The sequence below is a fragment of the Scaptodrosophila lebanonensis genome, unplaced genomic scaffold (genome assembly GCF_003285725.1).
Source record: "Scaptodrosophila lebanonensis strain 11010-0011.00,11010-0021.00 unplaced genomic scaffold, SlebRS2 tig00000001-arrow-pilon, whole genome shotgun sequence".
Taxonomy (NCBI): Eukaryota; Metazoa; Arthropoda; class Insecta; order Diptera; family Drosophilidae; genus Scaptodrosophila; species Scaptodrosophila lebanonensis.
Window position 1 is genome coordinate 8,219,237 of NW_022060529.1, and position 19,770 is coordinate 8,239,006.

The 19,770-nt window shown below is 34.7% G+C and overlaps 5 protein-coding genes across 6 annotated transcripts; 4 read left to right on the forward strand and 1 right to left on the reverse strand.

Moving 5' to 3' along the window:
• Positions 1–5,182: 5,182 nt before the first annotated feature.
• LOC115633584 lies at positions 5,183–10,485 on the forward strand. The gene is made up of 3 exons (XM_030531031.1): positions 5,183–5,606; positions 9,562–9,783; positions 9,847–10,485. The coding sequence occupies exons 1-3, from the start codon at positions 5,555–5,557 to the stop codon at positions 10,143–10,145; spliced, it is 573 nt and encodes a 190-aa protein (XP_030386891.1). The 5' UTR covers positions 5,183–5,554; the 3' UTR covers positions 10,146–10,485.
• A 2,018-nt stretch (positions 10,486–12,503) lies between these two features.
• LOC115634718 (ventrally expressed gene D protein) lies at positions 12,504–12,761 on the forward strand. The gene has a single exon (XM_030532602.1). It carries the CDS (start codon positions 12,504–12,506, stop codon positions 12,759–12,761), a length of 258 nt encoding a protein of 85 aa, XP_030388462.1.
• Positions 12,762–13,020: 259 nt separating this feature from the next.
• On the reverse strand, positions 13,021–15,988 carry LOC115628156 (KH domain-containing, RNA-binding, signal transduction-associated protein 3). Of its 2 annotated transcripts, none has more exons than XM_030524140.1 (6): positions 15,776–15,988; positions 15,507–15,628; positions 15,062–15,426; positions 14,911–14,997; positions 14,654–14,739; positions 13,021–13,163 (listed from the first exon to the last, which is right to left on the reverse strand). In XM_030524140.1, the coding sequence occupies exons 1-6, from the start codon at positions 15,921–15,923 to the stop codon at positions 13,027–13,029; spliced, it is 945 nt and encodes a 314-aa protein (XP_030380000.1). In that variant the 5' UTR covers positions 15,924–15,988; the 3' UTR covers positions 13,021–13,026. The 2 variants fall into 2 exon arrangements, with proteins under 2 accessions (XP_030380000.1, XP_030379990.1); XM_030524130.1 differs by lacking the exon at positions 13,021–13,163 and adding an exon at positions 13,841–14,457 and having other exon boundaries at positions 15,776–15,983.
• Positions 15,989–16,290: 302 nt separating this feature from the next.
• On the forward strand, positions 16,291–16,899 carry LOC115622681 (DNA polymerase epsilon subunit 4). The gene is made up of 2 exons (XM_030516705.1): positions 16,291–16,520; positions 16,597–16,899. The coding sequence occupies exons 1-2, from the start codon at positions 16,298–16,300 to the stop codon at positions 16,872–16,874; spliced, it is 501 nt and encodes a 166-aa protein (XP_030372565.1). The 5' UTR covers positions 16,291–16,297; the 3' UTR covers positions 16,875–16,899.
• A 349-nt stretch (positions 16,900–17,248) lies between these two features.
• Positions 17,249–19,706, forward strand: LOC115622672 (KH domain-containing, RNA-binding, signal transduction-associated protein 2). The gene is made up of 4 exons (XM_030516691.1): positions 17,249–17,480; positions 17,617–18,154; positions 18,219–18,322; positions 18,388–19,706. The coding sequence occupies exons 1-4, from the start codon at positions 17,249–17,251 to the stop codon at positions 18,600–18,602; spliced, it is 1,089 nt and encodes a 362-aa protein (XP_030372551.1). The 3' UTR covers positions 18,603–19,706.
• The last annotated feature ends 64 nt before the right edge of the window (positions 19,707–19,770 follow it).

The window sequence follows — 19,770 nt, forward strand, 5'->3', positions numbered from 1 at the left end:
AATTAAGCAAGCTAGCAATAGCTAAACAGATATAGTGCTTGTATAGATTTGATTTAGAAATGTCTTTTCTTTTCAATGTAAAAATGCTGCTGATTAAAAAATTTTTAAGAAGAAATGCAGATGGGTCAGATCCTACATTCATGAATGTATGCCAAGAAGAGTATTATTAGGCCTTGCCTTTTAACGGCTAGGTTTTTCCAAATTTGTCCTGCAATGAGTATTTGAATATCTCCAGAGCTGACGGGAAGATAGCCAAGTTTTCAACACTGAATGTGAGCACACATTGCAGTCTGTTTGATCTCAGCGATTTAATTAGCTGACGAATAAAGACCATTTGCATAGCTGACATACGTTTCAAAATTCAGATGATTTATAGCCATACGTAAAATAGCGTGTCAAGTTTTTCGAAAATAACAGATGACCAATATCTATGAAAGTTCTAAAAGAGAAGATTTATTTTGAAAATATTTGGATTGTATGCACAATTAAAAGTGGCTTTGTTAAGTGAAAATCTACTACGTAGATACATATTTAAATACAGATACAAACGCCAAATGCAATTGTGCTGTTTTGTGTTATACACATTTGGGTTTTACTTGAAATTTATGCATTCCATGCCACTTATTTATACTTTTTTGCAAGTACACACACATGCACATAGCATATACATACATATATATTTTATACATATTTCGGTATGCATGTGTGTATATGTACTCGTATGTACATATGGTCGCTCATCTTGCATTTAGGTTCGCAGAACTGCTGCTCCAGTGGCACCCCAAGTTGTGAAGAAAATCCTAAATGAAATTGCGACGTTTTTAGCATTCTTCATGGGAAGCGGCGCTGGGGCTGGGATATGAGCGTTGATTGCTTCTGCAAACACTGTGATTGCGATTTAACCGAGGCAGATGCAGCCACAAGCAGCCGCAAGACGACCACAGCAGCGGTGTCGGTGGCGGTGGCTGATTTTAAACGAACTGTTGCTGTGGCTCTGACTGTTACTGTTTGGGTGTCGGCAGTGCCCACGCGACTACAGCTATACTACAGATATACAAAATCTCATAGATGCAGATACATTGATACACTCAGAAAAAATATGTAGAACTACCGTTTTTAAACTAAGAAGCCGCAGTTTCATTCTTATATTGTAGAGTGCTTTCCAAATACATTACAATAGTTCTAACGAGAAAAATTGGATTAAGCAAGAATATTATAAATGTATTAAAACTAAAAATACTATAACAACAAACTAAGAACATTATTTATCAACGTTTCATTCTTATATTGTAGAGTGCTTTCCAAATACATTACAATAGTTCTAACGAGAAAAATTGGATTAAGCAAGAATATTATAAATGTATTAAAACTAAAAATACTATAACAACAAACTAAGAACATTATTTATCAACGTTCATTGGGCTTTACTATATTGTACCAGGTAGGAGTTTGTTAGTAAATAGGTTTTAATGCTGTTATTCATTGGAAAATATCATTTGGGAAAGCGGGTTTTATTAAAACCAAGATTGTATGGTATGTGTCATATTCGCAGTATAGGTACCACGCGGTACCAATGCATAGGTTTAAAAAGTAAAAAAAATATCGTTTCTTCCTCATTTTAAGACACAAGAGAGGCCTTGATTAAAAGAAAGAACATTTCCTGTTGGAAAGAAACTTTCTCATAAGTTTAACTATTTTAGATGTATTTTAAATGTTTTTTCTTCTAAGTGTACAAGTAACAATGTATAAATACTCGACTAGATATTATTTTAAGGGGCAAAGTTGTACGTGCATACAATAATATTTGCTGATATGTTGAAAAGAAACCAACAAACAATTAAACTAATCTACGGCTATACAACAAAGTATGCTTTGTATCTTCAGCACACATACACACGATATAGGGACGAGTTTGTGGGATACGTGATAATGCTGCATTTGAGCCAACAGATATTTTCATTTTTTTGTATTTGTTTCTGGTTTTATTTGGCGCTGCAAAGTTTGTAAACATCCGCAAATGCAGTTCTGGTTGCAGCATCAGCACCAGATTCTAGGGGCCCCCTCTTTTGGATGCCCTGCACATGTTCGCGCCTGGAAGAAGAAAAGCAAACCGACTCAAGCATATTCATCAAATATTTACGTTTACACGTTCGCCTTCATCTCCAGCACTCACCAGAATTTGTACGCAATGGCGGACGACCTATTCAATTCTGGGGATTTCTTGTTTGGGAACGAATTTATCAAATAGTATAGTGCGACATAATGCTTTAAAAGCTAAGCACCGACGGTGTTGACCTCCAAGAAAAACATCAGTGGGATACGCAGACTCAGATGCTACAATTAAGGGAGTGCGTTCAAGAGAGCGTTGCGTGGGAAAGAGAGGCGGTCATGCTAGAGGAAAATGCACGGGGTCTGTCTACTCTTCGGCAAGAGAGGGGATAATTAGTTGTGAGAGAGAATGATGTGTGCTGTGACGACAAATATAATTATAAATGGTAATATAAATTAAAACTCTATATGAACTGACTCTTTTGGCCGAAGGTTTTAAAAATGCTACAGTGATATGTAAAAACTTAGTTGTGACAAAATATAACAAATCTTAAATATTGTAATTTATTTACGTATTGATATCTAATATACATATAAAAATAAATTTCTCGAACATAGTGAGACATTATAAAACATTTATATGAACTTTTGAACTATACCAATCGAGACACCATGCCATATGAAGAGATTTTAAAAAATCATGTTAAATATATTATACAATAAAAGCGGGGTAAAGGTTTGGTAAAGGGTATTAAAGAGTCGGACTGGCATGACTTATGGTTCTAATCGGTGGTACTAAGTTATATAAAATCTAACAAAGTTTGCATTATAATTCGTATCGACTTATGATGAGGCAATACAGTTATGACGTGCACACATAAAGAGATGTTATTTTTCTTGACGCTATATGACGTTATTCAGTAGATTTGTCGTCAATAGCTTTCCCTTTTCCATGTCGTGGGCTTGCACATGAAAAAGTGCATAGTACTTGTAGAGTTTTGGAAATGTGTGGGTGTTGCAAAACTAAGAGGGATGTTTTGTTTATGGTTGAGAGAACGGAGCAAGCTCTAATGAACACATGTATACTTATTACCAATACAAATGCACATACATTCACATATATATGTATTTGCCATGAGCATAGTTAGTTGGTGAGGGAAGTTGTTAATGGGGCGGCTATTTCTATAGCTACTTGTACATACATAGCTATGGCGAGCGCAACTGCAACAAAAGTATATGTTATATGTATATGTACCATGCATATGCATTACATATATTCGTATATACATATGCAAATATGAGGTTTATGTGTGGGTATTTACTTATTTCGACACATTTATTGCTGGCTCTCCAAACATGCAAGGACTCAACGGGTACATTAAAGAAATTGAAATCTGTGCCATACTGACCTAGGATTATTACATAGTTTAGGTATATAAAGCGGTTTCTCTTAAATTTTTACTGATGAAGTCATTTTAGCGGTGCGTGCCTTAAATGCCAATTGGAAATAACAGAAAAACAAGTTGATTTAATTATTATTTGTGGAATATGTCACAATAAGTATGCGTACATATATTTAAAAAAACATTTTAGCATTTTTGTTAATTAATAGTTATAATTTATGTGTATACATTTATTTATTTATAAGACAACAAAAAATTACAATTTAAATTAAAACAATTTAAATTCATTTAAATTGAACGTAGAGCAGGCAACTAACTTAGAGATAATCATTAATAAAACGTTATTTTGGCATGATTATGTAAATAAAACAGTAGTACATTAAGGCATCTAAATAGCATTGGTTTTTAAATATTACAATATATGTAATTAATTGCATATTTCCATCCCACACAAATGTACATACATTTTAGAGAGCTTAAAATAATATATAAGCAAATAATAATAATCATATTGTTTCAGCTTTTATTAAAAGTTGAAGGATCAGTTATTGTTTTGTAATTATAATTAATAGCTTAGAAATTTATTAAAAATTTATACCGTATGACTCAAAAAATAAATCTTAAAATGTAAATTAAAAGAATAAATAATTACATAAAGATTAGTAATCAGCGTTAATTAAAATCTGTTCCACCTACTTTTTTCGAACAGCATACATATTCATTCAAATATGAATTAAGAATAACTTGACCTGATTAGCGGAATGCCATGTTTGGTTATTCTAGCTATTATAAATATAAAAGGAGATCCTTTCTTTCATATAACCTCATCTTGTGGTATAAATAAATACACTACTAGAAAATAAGGTACAAATTTTAAGTTTGAGTAAAACATTTATGTAACATGGAATTCACAAAATAAAAAAAACATTTTTACGTTCAGGTAAAAATCTGATCATAAGTAATAAATATTAATAAAAGTGAATTTATGATTAAACAATGTGAATTCAAGAACTTTTAATTTTTTGGTCTCAGTGGACCTTTTAATAATAATAATAATTTTGAATAAATAGCTAATTACGATACTCAATGGATTTAACCCATTCCCTGCCATTGTACCTGTTTGGGTACAAGAAATTTACCATTTTCGTATAATAGCAGTTTCAAGCAGAAAAAAATATTGATCAATTCATTTACGCGGGTTTATTATGCACAATGTGCTCTATAGATATGAGGGGAAAGTTAAGATTAAGCTTAGCATTAATCAAAATTTTTGATTGTCAAGCATATGGATCGTTAAAATAAAAACAGCTCTCTTGATTTGCATAGCAAAAAACACTATATTTTCCAAATTTTTAAGTTGGGTACAACAACTAAATAGGTATACATAAAAACATTATATTGTATATAATAATAAAATAATAATGATTCCCATCGACGAGTGGGCCTCCGATAATTATGCGTTCTTAGAAAGTTTACCAAATGGGTTAAGCTAAGAGCATATTACTATATAGCTTGCAAAATATATACATACATGCATACGAACTCGTATATGTATATTTGTATAACAATTCAAGAGGCTTTGGCATGTCGAATAGGGCGCGACTGCGACTGTGACTGCGGTGTGAGTCATCGTCGTGGCCGCATAGCTTTTTGTATGTTTCCTTTTTATGCTGCGCTGCTCCTTCAATCATTTCGCATTCGTTAACAGTCCTATGCGGTTCGTGCTCGTGCGCTCACCAGCTTTTTGTTGCTGTTGTTGTCTGTTCTCCTCGCAAACGCGAACGCGACTGCCACAGAAACATTCGCATCCACAACCCACGCAAAGTTCAGTGTCGCTTTTGCCATCGCCATCGTCGCCTGCAACGGCGAACGGGTTTAGCTTTCGGTTTTGCGAAATCAGCAAATTAAAAACACAGGACGACGGGCAGAAAAAATAACCGCACATTGAAACTTAATTAAGCGAATAGTGTGTTATCCGAAAGGAGCCATAAAATAGTGATTGCTTTAATTCCGCACACATAAGTAATATACTACCTATAAACACATTCTTGTGCAATCGCCGTCAAAGTGTTAGGTTAAGAGCTTAAAGCAACAACAACAACATGATGCATTTTTTGCTGCTTGCACTTATCCTCGGATCTTTTTATATTCCAGGTACATATACACATGTATGTAATGTATATAAGTGGAACCGTTGTTAAATACTTGTTTAACATGCCAATGATTATGCACAAACAATTAATTTATTCAAGAAATATGATAAATGTTTTTCATAATAAGAACTATTTTGTTCTTAAAATCTGTTTGCGCACATATAGTTTTCCATAAAAAAATACAAACTATATCCTCTCTATGAATATTATATACATAGTTTGTTTGTGATTGCAAAGTTTCTTGAAAGTTTACATTGCGTTTATTCTGCTTTTTGTAAGTTTTAAAAATCTTTGAAAATATTTAATAACTTTTTCGATTTGGTGGGGTTCATACCTATTTGTATTGAATACTGCTACTTACGTATATCATACAGCTGTTTGCCTTTAAAGATATGAACTACTTTTTTTGTTTATGCATGTGAATTGCATTCTGATTAGTTTGGTATAAAATTTAAATATATAAGTATATGTATACATATATTGAAAATCCGATTGGTTAACTACAAGTATATAAAGTAGAGCTATCCAAAAATCTCTAAAATATATTCTTTATTGAAAACATTTTCGTTTAAGAAAATATTCCATTGAGGCTGAGTTGTTGCTTAGTCAGATCAAAGCTTTAGAAAGGAATTTTAAAAAAAGTGGGTCAATGCTAAATAGTATTCCATATAATTGCAATAAAGAATTCTTCTTCAAAAAACATTGAATTTAAAATTAAAATTATTAATTAAAGTACTTTATTCTTATTGGACTAATATCATGGACAATTTTTTTATTACATCCATTTATGTCTCAAAACTGTACTAACATTCCTTATGCCTTATTATAGTTTACTTCATCATTCAAGCATCAGTTTCGATTAAAAATATCACATAATTCAAATACATACAATAATCCTACGTAATCTTACCTACAAGTAAGAAGAAATTATTATTACGCTAGAAACCTTTTTACAACGACCAGTTTAAAAAAATTCATGAATATATATGTATATATGTCCAATTTAACACACCGATTGGATAGCTTTCTGATAAAACAAGTAAAAAAGCTAAAGTCGGGTGCCCCGACTTTGAAATACTCTGTACATATGTTTACAATAATTATAGAAAATAAAAAAAATTAAGAAAATTTAAAAAAAAATTGGATCTATTTTACCTCTCGGTATTCGAACTCACGTAAAGGGTGTATAATTGCACATATACAAAGCAATTGCGTCTATGTGAGTGTATGAATGCCTATTCGCATCTATTCGTGTCCAACCACACAGCAACATCAACAACAGCCGCGGGCAGCGCTTGACAGACAGACAGGGCTAGATCGACTCGTCTTGTCACGCTGATCAAGAATATATATACTTTGTGGGGTCTGCCACGCCTCCTTCTTCCTGTAAACGTAACAATAATAAGTATTAGTCAAAAAGCGTATCCAAATTGCTTTTGTTAATCAACAGTTTCAAGATGGCTCTTGTTTCTCAACACATCTTGGGCTTATCGGCTTTGCATGTATAATTGTATTTTATGTAATTGTATTTAATTTGTTGGTGCCTTACCGAGTATTCCTATAGGAATTATTTTCTTACAATACAATAGTATAAAATATTGTTCTGCCCAACTCTCTGAATATGTTGGAGAAATTCTGAAGAAATGCACGAAACATTACTTATGTATACTTACGATTTTGGGGAACGACAGAGTTAAATCACGATGTGATCAGACTATATTACTCCGATCAAGTAATCAATTAAAAAATTACTAAATGCATATACGATAGCTTAAAAAAGTGTGAATGAATTTGCTAATTATTAATTTTTAATTTACTTTCTGTATTTATGAAACTAATTAACAGTGCTCTTATGTATATGTATAAGATAAGAATAATCGTAGGTACGATGCCGGCAGCCTTTTTATAATGAAGTCAAATGAATGAGTATTTTTAAATATACTATACATATATTTCTCCAAGAATATGTAATAATTTAAAGAGTTTTCTCAATTTTAATTTCAACACCCACAAGCACCCACAAGCACGCATCGTGCTACGATGAGCCATAAACAAAAACAGGGCCCATGCCCACCTCTGGTTCTTAGCCATCAATGGATTATCATTATCCCTCGTGCATTACACAAGCTTTCTACTTTCTTTTTATTTCAAGATAATATTTCCACTTGGCCTTGTCTGCCAACATGGCTTGTTATTTGCAAAATCCCTGTGCGCCTTAAGATACATATACATACAAGTATGTATGTACATATCCATGTATATGCATGTTAAATAGAATAGAAAATTTATTAATATTCAGAAGCTGGCAATTACGGCCCCAATATTTTATGAGTGGGAGCAATTACACATTATCATTTTTATTATTGCTTTTATTATATCACTATTTATGGCCTGCGCTATTTGGGAGGAATACGTCTGCATAAGTACTATATGGAGAACACTTGTGGAACTCGTTTTCGTATAAATAAATAGACGAATTGAAAACATATTTATGTAATAAGTAGGTATACATATAATTGAATACATGAATGAATATGTTAAATTTCTTTTGAAGAAAGTCCGATGGTCTGATTGTGATAATTGCTTGTAACAAAGGGATATCGCTATATGGATTCGCCAGCCTGTGCTTATAAATGAAACTATTGTTACCTATAAGTAGTTCAGTCTGCAAACCAAATTTGCTCGCTATATATACTATTTTCGAGTCCGGGTGTTCATCTATCCTCACTCATCTTGCATCATCATGTTGAGAAAAACTTCGACAATATACTTACAATAATTGAAGTGTCGAAAATACTTCCAATGCAATTTATAAATTGGGAACTGCTTACTATTCTTACTTTTTTTTATAAATTTGAATATAATTTGTTCAATGATACATGAAACATTTAATGCATAACACATCTGCACTATGGTAGCTACATCATATGATGCTACAGAAAACTATACTATATCTTGTAAAAAAGGCTCGTTAGCATGCATTTGAGAAAGGTACGACGTAAAAGCTTCAACCCCAAGTACCTCTTATAATAAGTCTGCGTATCTAATTAACTCTAATGTGCTGATCTTGTATGTATGTACGTGCAACAGTTTCCTCTGCCTGTTACATATGTACATTTTGCGCTTGGACTTTCCAGTTCCTTTAATTTTTCTGGTAGCTTTTCTAAAATGTTGTATTTTGTCTATAAGTTTTTAACCACATGTTGTATAACATTTGCACCACAAATCCCATCACTTAAAGTGGTACAAATAGCTGGATAACCTTGAAGCCATTTATTATCCTACATAGGTGTACATATGTACATACAAGTAGATCGCGAATACGTGTGTACATATTTGCTTTTCATACGCGTACAATATTAATTTGCATGTGGAACACTCTCGTCGCTTGTGCCAATTTAATTCGCATTAGTAAAGCTCTAAATATGTGAATGACGCAACCAATATCTCGTTAAATGCCTGAGGCGCGGAAGATACCGAAAACACCCTGACCGAAATCAATAACACTCGTACAGTGTCTATACCCATGCCCCAAAAAACACTTCTGACAATCCCCACGTGCTACAGTTGGCTTTCTATAATGACCTCGCAGCACAGCGGTATGTGGATCCGCAGGAGAATGAGTGCAGAGGGGAGGGAGTGGGGCATCCAGATGGGCGTTGACATGCTTTGACTTGGACTGCGCCCTTTTCCTAATGGATTTATGCTGTTGTTTGGGCGCCTTGGACTACGGCTATGGCTGGAGTAAGGTGGGTCAAGGAGGGCCGGGGCCATGGCGTTCTTGGGGATTAGCTCAATTATCCCATATCACGAAAATCCAAATTCAGGGATGGCAGGTTCAATGCATAATTTGGCGTTAATTACAGAATTTCGGGCTGACCTTGCCGCACCTTCCAGAAGACACGCAAACACGTGACAGACATAAAATTGACTCTTTCATCTCACCTTTATTGCAGCCCAGCAAAGAAAGGTAGTCAGCTCTCCAGCGGCGCCGGCTGAGTCTAACCCAGAGTACACGGAATACAATGACGACGAAGAGGGGGCGCCCGACAATTTTGCGGTTACGGAAACAACGGCTCCGGCTTTACAGCCGTACTTTGAGCAAAAGAATGTCACCATATACGTTAAGCCCGATGCGACTACAGTGAAGCTTGATTGTCCAGTGAAGAACTTTGATGGTAGGCAAGATAAGTGTCAATATTACAGCGATTACTCTAACCGCTCTGTTTCTCTTTATTCAGCCGAACATCACGTGATTCTTTGGTACATGGACCAAACACTAATTACAAACGGGCATGAGGCCATCCAAAGCATGTGGACTGTGGACAGCCAGTTCGCCTTGACCATCACACCTCTCACTAACGTTACTGGCCGGAACTTTTCGTGCCACGTGATGCCCCTAAATGTTCGTCGCCAAATCACCATCGTGATTGGCGAACCGCCTTCGACCGCATCACCGAACGCTGCTCCAAACATGCGATATCAACCCATTTACTTAATGACACTTTTTATGATCTTCCGGGCGATAATTGGCAATTAAATTTAAATATCTTTAGCACACACCACCGCAATCAATGCTATCCTCTATGTATGTACCTTCTACGTACACGTATGTATATGTATGTATAAAGAGCACAGAAAACTATTTTTTTGATCAATTATAGGCAGTTAGTACTGATTATACTCTACTAGCTCTAGTTTCCAGATTTTCAATGGTACAAGAAACCAGATCAAACGATCAAGAAAATTCCATCTATAAAATGTAGCACCTTTCATAGATATTATATTCAAATACTATATTAGAAACCACTATTTGTCTAACGCTTGCTTACACTATTCTTAAAACAAGGACTAAATATTTGTATAAACTTATTCACAATATTTTCAAAACTTTAATAGAAGCTGTTATATTACAAATTTGTAGCAAATACTTGCGATTCCCAATTTGTTTAAAAAAGTTAAAAACCACAGTTATTTCAGTTGTGAAGCAAAGCTTAGCAAGTTTAACATATAACATTATCTTATTTACATCTTTACCAATAATTTGAGTATTATTAGACTGGAAAATATGAAAATAAAGGAATAAAGCGTATTTTCAAATTTGGTCAAATTGTCGTAATAGATTTGGCTCATTCGTCTAATTCGTAAATATCTCGAAATTAATTTCATAACCATTTACTATATGTCATATAAGTCGGAAAGTAGAGCGGATAGAGAATACCTCAGAATAAAGAAACAGAGCTTGCAAATTGTATGCATAGCCAGATACATGTACAAAAACGCATCTATCTGTACTGCGCACAAATGCACTGACGTTTAACTGAATATGTAGGTTCAAGATTTTGCATGATTAGAATTGCCTACTATAGTAGTATATATCCCAAAAAAAGACCGAGCGATGTGAATGCCTAAGAGCTGGAAAGTGCGAACAGCGAACTATTTACTGTTGTTTATTTTTTGGGCACAACTGAGAGGACGATTTGACAGCTCGACCTTTCAAAAAAATTATAGAAGCAACATTTGATGTGCATTTTTTATAGTTCAAAACGTCAATTGATAAACATAAAACTAGTTACAGTTAGTTTATCCTATCTTGAAGTTATGGTTTTTTGAAATATCGGATTATTCATAAGTTCAATGAATATATGTAGTTTCATTTATTATTATTTACCTATGATTCCATAGGTGCTGCGTGTAGTCCCTGCGAAGCCCCTTTTATGTGTCAAATAACTTTAAATATGCCAAATGTTTAAGTGGATCATTAGTATGAGTCTAAAAATTAATTTGAAATTGGATAATCTATAAGTAATGTTGTTAATATAGAAATATTACGTAATATTTGTGTCTGATTTAAAAGTTCGATGGCAACTAATTGATGATTGTATATTAGTCGGTTAATTTTCTGGAAATAGGCAATTGCTCTCTTGCAAACTTTTAGATCCACTCAGTTAAACGGATGTGTATAGTTGCTTACTATATGTATGTATGTACTCTTAAGGATGTGTATTTTTATGTTTGTGAGGATGAACCGGTTGCTTGGCAAATTATGTAAGTTGTTGCTTTGTTATTGTAATTTAGTTTTAGAAAAATATACCAACTTATATATATATATATCGTCACATGAGTATGTATGTATTACTATTATTACTGTCTAAGCGCATTTTGGAAATGAAAATAAAAATGGAGTGAAACGAACTAATTGTAATTTATTACAGAATATGGGATTGAAAACAATGAAAACTTCAAGTTTTACAGTTGATTATAATTTGGAAATGCCGAAAAATACGAACACGACTATTTAATATTAATAATATTTATTTATTTAAAAGCTGTATATTTCTATTGTAGACATCATTTTGGACGGACTGTCTTGGCTTCGGACGGTGTTTATATGTTGTTAATGTTTCAACTATAGGTTCTGATTAAGAGAACTCGTTCCTACTTTAATTTAGGAAGTAACCTACTGATTTACTTTTTAAAGAAACCCCTACGCCTGTGCACGCCTGCCTTTAGCAACACTCAAAGTTCCAATGTCGCGAAGAATAGGGGAACGTGAAAAGAAACCCCACGCGACACAGCCAGTATAGCACAACAACAACCCACCCCTAGCACCATTGTCCTATATACCAGCTGCATTTTGTTGGAATTCCACATTGCCATGTGCGTCATGCATGCAAGCCATATGGTTCAAGCACAATGCTGTACCCCGGGCCAGGGTGGTGGAAAAATGTTTTCGGTTTGTTGCAATCTCGTGTTTCCTGCAGACATCAGTCGTCCTCTATACTCAGTGCGGCCAGGACCGATAGGCCACAATTCTAGTCATTGCCCAATATTAAACTAATTGTAAGCAAAAACTAAGCTAAATGTTTATAAATAAATTTATAAACAAAGTTTATAGATGATTCCAGAAACAGACAACAATACGACCGCCAATATATGTTGGGATAACGCGACCATCGGATGCAATGAAAGCCGTTGTGGCCAGTCAGAGACTGCTGCTGAAGTTTATCGCAGAATTGTGGACCGTCTGCAGATGTATCCTTCGCGCAATAGCCTGGATAATGCGCAAAGTCATGCTTCTAAATTGGATGAAGACCAACTTAGACGGATTTGGATAGCCTCATTCACAGGAAGTAGTTTATTTTATCGATCATAACTAGTTGACGTAACATTCTTAAAATCAAGCAAATACGATTAAAGCTGTGGTCAGACTACCAAATAATCTGCATACCAATTTGTAGAATATCTCAATATGCTTGAATATGAATAAAATGTTACTTCTATTAATGCCTATCATCATAATTTATTTTGCAAATTCTTTGAAACCAAACCACTTCTCTAAGACCATGAAATAAAATCGCAATTTTTATATTTTCAATTAATTTATTTCATTAAAATTCTTAAGACTGAAAAAATAGATACTATAAATACGTACCTTTTATTAAATCATTTAATACCAAGTGTATTACAAGGGAATCCGAATCTCTTAGGTACTTTTGCATAAGTCCAATACACATAGACGCCATATGCATACATATATGTGGGACTCGTTTTATAGCTTTTGTGAAAAGGGATTTAAAATTGTTACCATCAGTATTTTAATGGCAAAATCATGACTATAACAGTCAGAATATATACTATATGGGTATTATTTATGATTTTATGTTGTACTCTTTTAAAGAAGCTGCTCAATTTTATTTATAAAAGCATATATCCAACAATGCTTGGTTATTGTATGGAGGATATTATTTGTTTATTGAACTTTTATAATCCTGTAATCTTGTTATACTATATATATGATTTATATTCTTATTTTAATGTGATCCTTCCCAAAAACATTTTTTGTTATATTTAAATTTTAATTTTTCTTTCGATTTCAAAATCGCATCGGGCAGATATTTATTTATTGATATAAACACTCATTTATATCACTCATAATTCATTGGGTAACATTTTTCAAATGACTCCTATAAGAGGAATACGTTTTACATATAAATGTATTTTCGTTTTTATTATTTATTTTTGTGTTAATCTATATTGACGACATACAAGTGTTTATTCACGTTTAAGGTTCAGCATTGTAGTTGCTTTTTTTCAAATTAATATAATTTTATAGATTTTTAATAATTTCCTTCGATTATATTGCATACCTAATGTTATAGAATTCAAAACAAAAATTATAAAAATATTTAAATCGATATCGAGCTACTATCGTAAAATATAATTTTTTTATAATAACTTTTTTAATTCTTTTATTTTCAATTTGTTTAATCTGTTTCTTTTTGATTCTTATTTGTTTAGTGGCAATTGGAATGCGGGCACAGTCCATTGCAGAAAGTAAAGTACATGAAATTATATTAAGAGATATATATATATGTATATGAATTTATTATATACTACATTTATGCATACGATAAACGCATTAATAATTAACTTTAGAAATTTCTTAAGCCGCTCTTTATGCGGCACATCAATATATGAACATTAAAATGAAACTTTTAGAAGCCAGCATTGCATCAATGAAGTATGTTTATAGTTTTTTGTTGTTGTTATAATTAATAGATTTAATAAATTTTCTTTTCCTCCTTTTATGTTATTATCAAGACCTTCTTTGAAGCCGTTTCCATAGCAACTTTTTATGTTATTTTTATCGTGTGTTGTTTTTAAATCTTGACTTATATAGTCTTCAAACATACTATGGAGGGTAAGTTATTATTTATATTTCTTCAGTATAGTATAAGTATTTGGTTTGTACGACTTGATTGGCGGCTCGCGCATACGTTTCATTTCAGTTGGATATGGCTGTGGTCGTTTATATGCCGCTGCATTTGTTGGTATTATTGACGGACGTGCTACAAAAGTTATTGGGTTTCAATGTTATTAATAAAAAAGATAAATCAGTTATAAACATATTGCTTTGTTATAAAAATTATTGAATTTTAATCAGCTAATATTATATTATATTTTTAGGATTTTCAAAGCTTTAACGTGCCCAAATGCCGACTTAATTTTTTTAAATAATACCTAGTATGGAATACTTTAACTTACGTTTTGTGTATTCATATCCAGTAGGAGCGCCACGTTTTGCCATACGATGGTCATATTCGTAGGCCTCCTCTTCTGCCTCCACCACTCTATAAATAAGAAAAGTATATATTTTATTGGCATGTTTATCAACACATACTATGCATGAACGGGACTAAATAAGTAAATTCAAAGAATTCTGGGCGGACCATTCTGTTCCTTCTTCGCTGCTGTCATATATATTAAATTTCATTTGAATTTATACTTTACAAGTAACTTACTCGGGCGGATTCTCCGCTGTTCTCTTAATAAGATTTATAAACTTGGGTGCTCCGCTGCTGCCGCCAAATTTTTTATCGAATACGGACCTTTAAAAACACATAAAAACAAATTATTCACGGAACTATTTCAAAGTGTTGGCGCGGCACTCACCTATATGCCTCCAGGTTAGGTCCATGAATATTCTTCGCCGATTCAGGATCCATTTGCATTAGCTCTCGGAGTTGTTCGTGGGATACTTCATCATTCTTGTCGGGAATGAGATACTTACGTATTTCGGCAAGCGCGTAAGCAATGCGAGCGTAACATTCGGCCGGCGTAGCAACAGTGCTGACCTCGAGAAACAGATCTTTCTGAAGATGAGAATAACGAGGATCACCAGAATTGCGTAATTCCTCCTCCTTGTTTCGGTCGCGAATGCTGCTGCGGCCTTTAATCGCAATTTTACACTGGGTTTCGTCCTGGAGGCGGCGCAAAGAATTGCCCTTAGGTCCCAAAATTTTTCCTGTAAAATTAAACTAAAGCAAACCGGAAAAGCGTGAGCAATAAAAATTCAATTTTATTGGTATACATGTACATTTGTATTTAAGTGAATTACCTTTGGATATTGCTTGACAGGCACAAATACTTTTTGCGTTATTTTCATGGGTTTTTGCTTATAAACGTCAGCATAAAACTCTTTGCCGGGAATGCGACCAGTGCAATAGATACGGTCCACGGCTACAAATATACATTTAATATTTCATAAGTTATGCGGATAAATTAATATGCATGCATATACCTATTATGTACATACATACATATGTATGTATGTATACATATTACGATCATACAAATGAGTGCATCAAAAGTTTGGATGTATCTTACCATCGTCTATTAATAGAGCGCACAATGGAAATTCGGCAGACAGACGTTGGCGTTCCTCGTCCAAATCTGCCAAAAATTTTTGGGCCACTTCGTTTAAACGGGGCTGGTGAGGTGGCTTTTCAACAAATTCGTTAATCTCGTTATCCATATCGGTTTTAAACAGCACTACTCTTCCTGAAAAAATGTATAATAGATTGCAAATGGCGGCAGCACTACGATTAGTGTGACTTCAAATAGAAACTGAAAAATACCCGAAAATTTGATATTTATTTTATACATATAATATTTTGGCTATCGACAATACCAATATTTATATATTATAATAAGCATTCACAAAAAGAGAAACCTGTAAGAAAGATAAGCAAACGAAGCAAATTAATTATTGGCACACAAAATGCAAATATACCAACATAAACATACCATATAAGACAGTCGCACTGCTAGCAAATTCGATAACTCATAAAGGCGGCAATGTATCGATAATCTGTGAGAATTTATGTTTTAATATATACATATGTATGTATGTATGTACCTTGTGTAAAACTAATCAAAAATTGGAACCGCATAGCTATGGCAAGTGAGGATCTATTTGGACATGAATACTCTGAAGATCCTGATTCAGAGTTACAAATAAATAAAGTGGTTGGCAGCAGAGGACAAGCACAAATTGAAGAAATCGCTGAAGAGGAAGAGGAGCACGTTCAAAACGGCAAAACAGAAGCAACAAAGGAAATATCAACGGACAGTAAGCAAAACCTGACTATGGACTAAAATGTTGATACTTCCCTTTCATTTATTCTACTATGCCATTTTAATTTAAGGTGTGAAGGGTACAACAGAACCCGAGACTAAACTTTGTAAATTGCCGATGTCACGTATTAGGAACCTTATGAAATTGGATCCTGATTTGCAAGTTGCTTCGCATGAAGCTGTATTCGCTGTGGCGAGGTCTGTAGAGCTTTTCATAGAATCTTTGGCGCGAGAGTCGTACACATATACAGCTCAGGCGAAAAAAAAAACGGTACAGAAAAGAGATGTGGAATTGGCCATTGCAGCAGTGGACTGTCTGATGTTCTTGGATGGCGCCATAAATTTTTGATGCTAAATATATTTAATGTTACATATCCCTATTGCTATTTATTGGCTAAGTGGTGGTTTGCCCGGGAAAACATACATATCTACAGATGTTTATTTGTACATTAGTGGTGGCCTTCCGTGGGCCTGGTCGCAATTTTAACACATTCGCTTATTAGGTGCTCACTTTTATTTGGCGAGTGTGTACACACACTTGTTTAACCAAAGAGAGAAAAAATTAGGGCCACAAAGAAGTTGCAAACATATTTGGTAAAGTTCAATTAAAACGACTGCACCGCTGCCAGCACACTAGCAAAAACGCACAGCGTGTTGTGGCCACTTTTTTACCATATTCGCCAATCTAATCGACTAAGGGCTCCGTCAAGGAAAATACGAAAAATGGCGGAAAATGGAATGCGTGGAGGCGGCCCAGGGTCATCGGCGAGTGCGAGTGTGAATGCAGCAGGCAACAGCAACGGAGAGCATGAAGTAGAACATAGCGGAGAAAACGAAAAAGCAGTTCAGCCGGCGCGTTTGAACGAATCTGCCCAAAAATATATGCAGGAGCTTATGGTTGAGCGGGCGAGAATGGAGAATCACTTCCCGTTGGCAGTGAAACTAATTGATGAAGGTATGAAATCGATTGATCCATACACTACGTACATATGTGTTTTATACGATTGTATGTACACATGGTACGTGTGTAAGTCGCCGTTCTGTAGTTTCTTAACATGTTCTGTATGTATGTTTTTCTTAAAAATCTGCAGCTCTAGAGCGTGTGCAACTGAATGGACGTATACCAACGAGAGACCAATACGCCGATGTCTACCAGCAGCGCACCATTAAGTTATCGCAAAAGGTGCATGTGCCCATTAAGGATAAGAAGTTCAACTACGTGGGCAAGTTGCTGGGTCCAAAAGGGAATTCTTTGCGCCGGCTTCAGGAAGAGACACAGTGTAAAATTGTGATTCTTGGCCGCTTCTCTATGAAGGATCGTGCTCGTGAGGAAGAATTGCGCAATTCCGCGGACGCCAAATACGCCCACCTAAATCTTCCGCTCCATGTCGAAGTTTCTACCATTGCACCACCGGCCGAGGCTTACGCGCGCGTAGCCTACGCCCTTGCCGAGATCAGACGATACTTAATACCGGATAAACACGATGACATTCGTCAGGAACAATATCGAGAACTAATGGAAGATCCCGAGGCAGCAAAAAAGCTAACACTACGACAGCTACAACAATCTGGCGCTGCTGGCGGCAATGCAGCAGGCAATGGCAACAATCGTACAGGAGGCAATTACAGGTACGTTTCCATTAATTTAGGGGTGGCACCCAAGGAACAACTTATATTTGTTTTATTTTTTTAGGCAAAAGTTTCAGCAGCAATCACACTATCACCACAACGACGAGACTGTCTATTACCGTTCACATAACAACGCTTATCATCAGCCAAAACCTTATGTGCCCCCAGGTGAGTACGACAAATACAACAACCTGTTGTTAATGTGGCTAAAGATACAGTATTATTTCGTTTAGCTGGCCAACGGGGCAATGCCATGCATGCAACTTTGCCACCTCAAACAATTGTGCGTGCCTCGCCACCGGGTATGGTTGTCAGTGCCGCCAGCTTCAATGGCCGCAGTGCTGGTCTGACCAGCGCGGCAGGCGGCCTTATGACGAACAGCATGGTAGCTGCCACGCCTAGCATGCGCTACCGTCCTGCAGCCCCGTATCAATTCGTCAAGAAATAATACAGAAGCAATGCGCCTGTAATTTGCTATTCGTTTACTGTTTTGTCATCTCATCCAAATGCATGCGACCTAGTTGCGCATGCGCGCCATTGATGCGTCGGTCAGGCATTTGTGTGGCCGAGGCTGAACCACACACTGCTCCAAAGGTAGATGTAATAATTTTAATGCATACACACATACATACATATAATTTTGAAAATATTGATTTTACCAAGATTTCGAAAGTTGAAAACAAACCGAAATTAATAAACGTAATCTTAAGATATTAGCCTAAGTAGACAAATGCTCCAAAAACACCCACACACTTATCCGCGGCAAAATCTCATCCCTACACTCATCCTCACCATGTTTTAAGTATTTGGTTTTACATTATTTTTATTTTCGATACTGTTTAGTACCGACTTGGTTGTCCCTCATCGCCAATTTATGAAATTTATCTAAACAGAAAATAATCCTGTGTGTTGGGCTCTGTGAGCATTTGAATACGTAAATCTCCTTAATCCGAATAGGACGGACTGAATAATTAAAAAGCATTCAGTCAGGTTCGGATAGTTATTGTTTTATTATTCATTTGTTTTCATAACTTCTTATTTATACATACCAATGTTCTATACCCACAACATATTTTGCAGTTATACAAATATTTCTTTTTCTTTGCTTACATATTTTATATAAATATTAGGAGGCTTCGTATTTGTTATGTTTGAAATCCAAAAATAATTAATATATAAATATATACTTATTTATATCCAAACTGCAGAAACTATTTAGAAATCGGTATATTACAAAAAAATACATACTTATATATGATTTGTAGTAGCAGGTCCACCAATGCAATTACACAAGCGAAGCACATACAACATGATTCATACATACAAGCATATTCAAGCATAATTACATAATTATAAACAGCAGCAAAAATAAATAAATAATAATGCATATGAGTAAATTGAGAGCGCATTTAAAAAGCGCGACTATGACTACGATAACATAGCATACATACATACATACATAACTTAGTATACCACATCATATGACAAAAACACATTGTTATTGTTGTTGAAAGCAACTAAAATTGTAATAGAATAAATAAAAATATACAAATATGACGATGATGTTAAAAAAACACCGTGTTATTATTTTAAGATGACACATTTTCTTTAACTTC

What these genes read in the sequence shown, in the direction of transcription:
- LOC115633584 (XM_030531031.1), top strand. Translation starts at nt 5,555, where the DNA reads ATGATGCATTTTTTGCTGCTTGCACTTATCCTCGGATCTTTTTATATT. An exon ending in CGGATCTTTTTATATTCCAG is followed by an intron (nt 5,607 to 9,561) that starts GTACATATACAC and finishes CCTTTATTGCAG; the next exon opens with CCCAGCAAAGAAAGGTAGTC. An exon ending in TCCAGTGAAGAACTTTGATG is followed by an intron (nt 9,784 to 9,846) that starts GTAGGCAAGATA and finishes CTCTTTATTCAG; the next exon opens with CCGAACATCACGTGATTCTT.
- LOC115634718 (XM_030532602.1), top strand. Translation starts at nt 12,504, where the DNA reads ATGATTCCAGAAACAGACAACAATACGACCGCCAATATATGTTGGGAT.
- LOC115628156 (XM_030524130.1), bottom strand. Translation starts at nt 15,923, where the DNA reads ATGGATAACGAGATTAACGAATTTGTTGAAAAGCCACCTCACCAGCCC. An exon ending in CGCTCTATTAATAGACGATG is followed by an intron (nt 15,629 to 15,775) that starts GTAAGATACATC and finishes GTATATTTGTAG; the next exon opens with CCGTGGACCGTATCTATTGC. An exon ending in CCTAACCTGGAGGCATATAG is followed by an intron (nt 14,998 to 15,061) that starts GTGAGTGCCGCG and finishes GTGTTTTTAAAG; the next exon opens with GTCCGTATTCGATAAAAAAT.
- LOC115622681 (XM_030516705.1), top strand. Translation starts at nt 16,298, where the DNA reads ATGTATGTACCTTGTGTAAAACTAATCAAAAATTGGAACCGCATAGCT. An exon ending in AAAGGAAATATCAACGGACA is followed by an intron (nt 16,521 to 16,596) that starts GTAAGCAAAACC and finishes TTTTAATTTAAG; the next exon opens with GTGTGAAGGGTACAACAGAA.
- LOC115622672 (XM_030516691.1), top strand. Translation starts at nt 17,249, where the DNA reads ATGGCGGAAAATGGAATGCGTGGAGGCGGCCCAGGGTCATCGGCGAGT. An exon ending in AGTGAAACTAATTGATGAAG is followed by an intron (nt 17,481 to 17,616) that starts GTATGAAATCGA and finishes AAAAATCTGCAG; the next exon opens with CTCTAGAGCGTGTGCAACTG. An exon ending in AAAACCTTATGTGCCCCCAG is followed by an intron (nt 18,323 to 18,387) that starts GTGAGTACGACA and finishes TATTTCGTTTAG; the next exon opens with CTGGCCAACGGGGCAATGCC.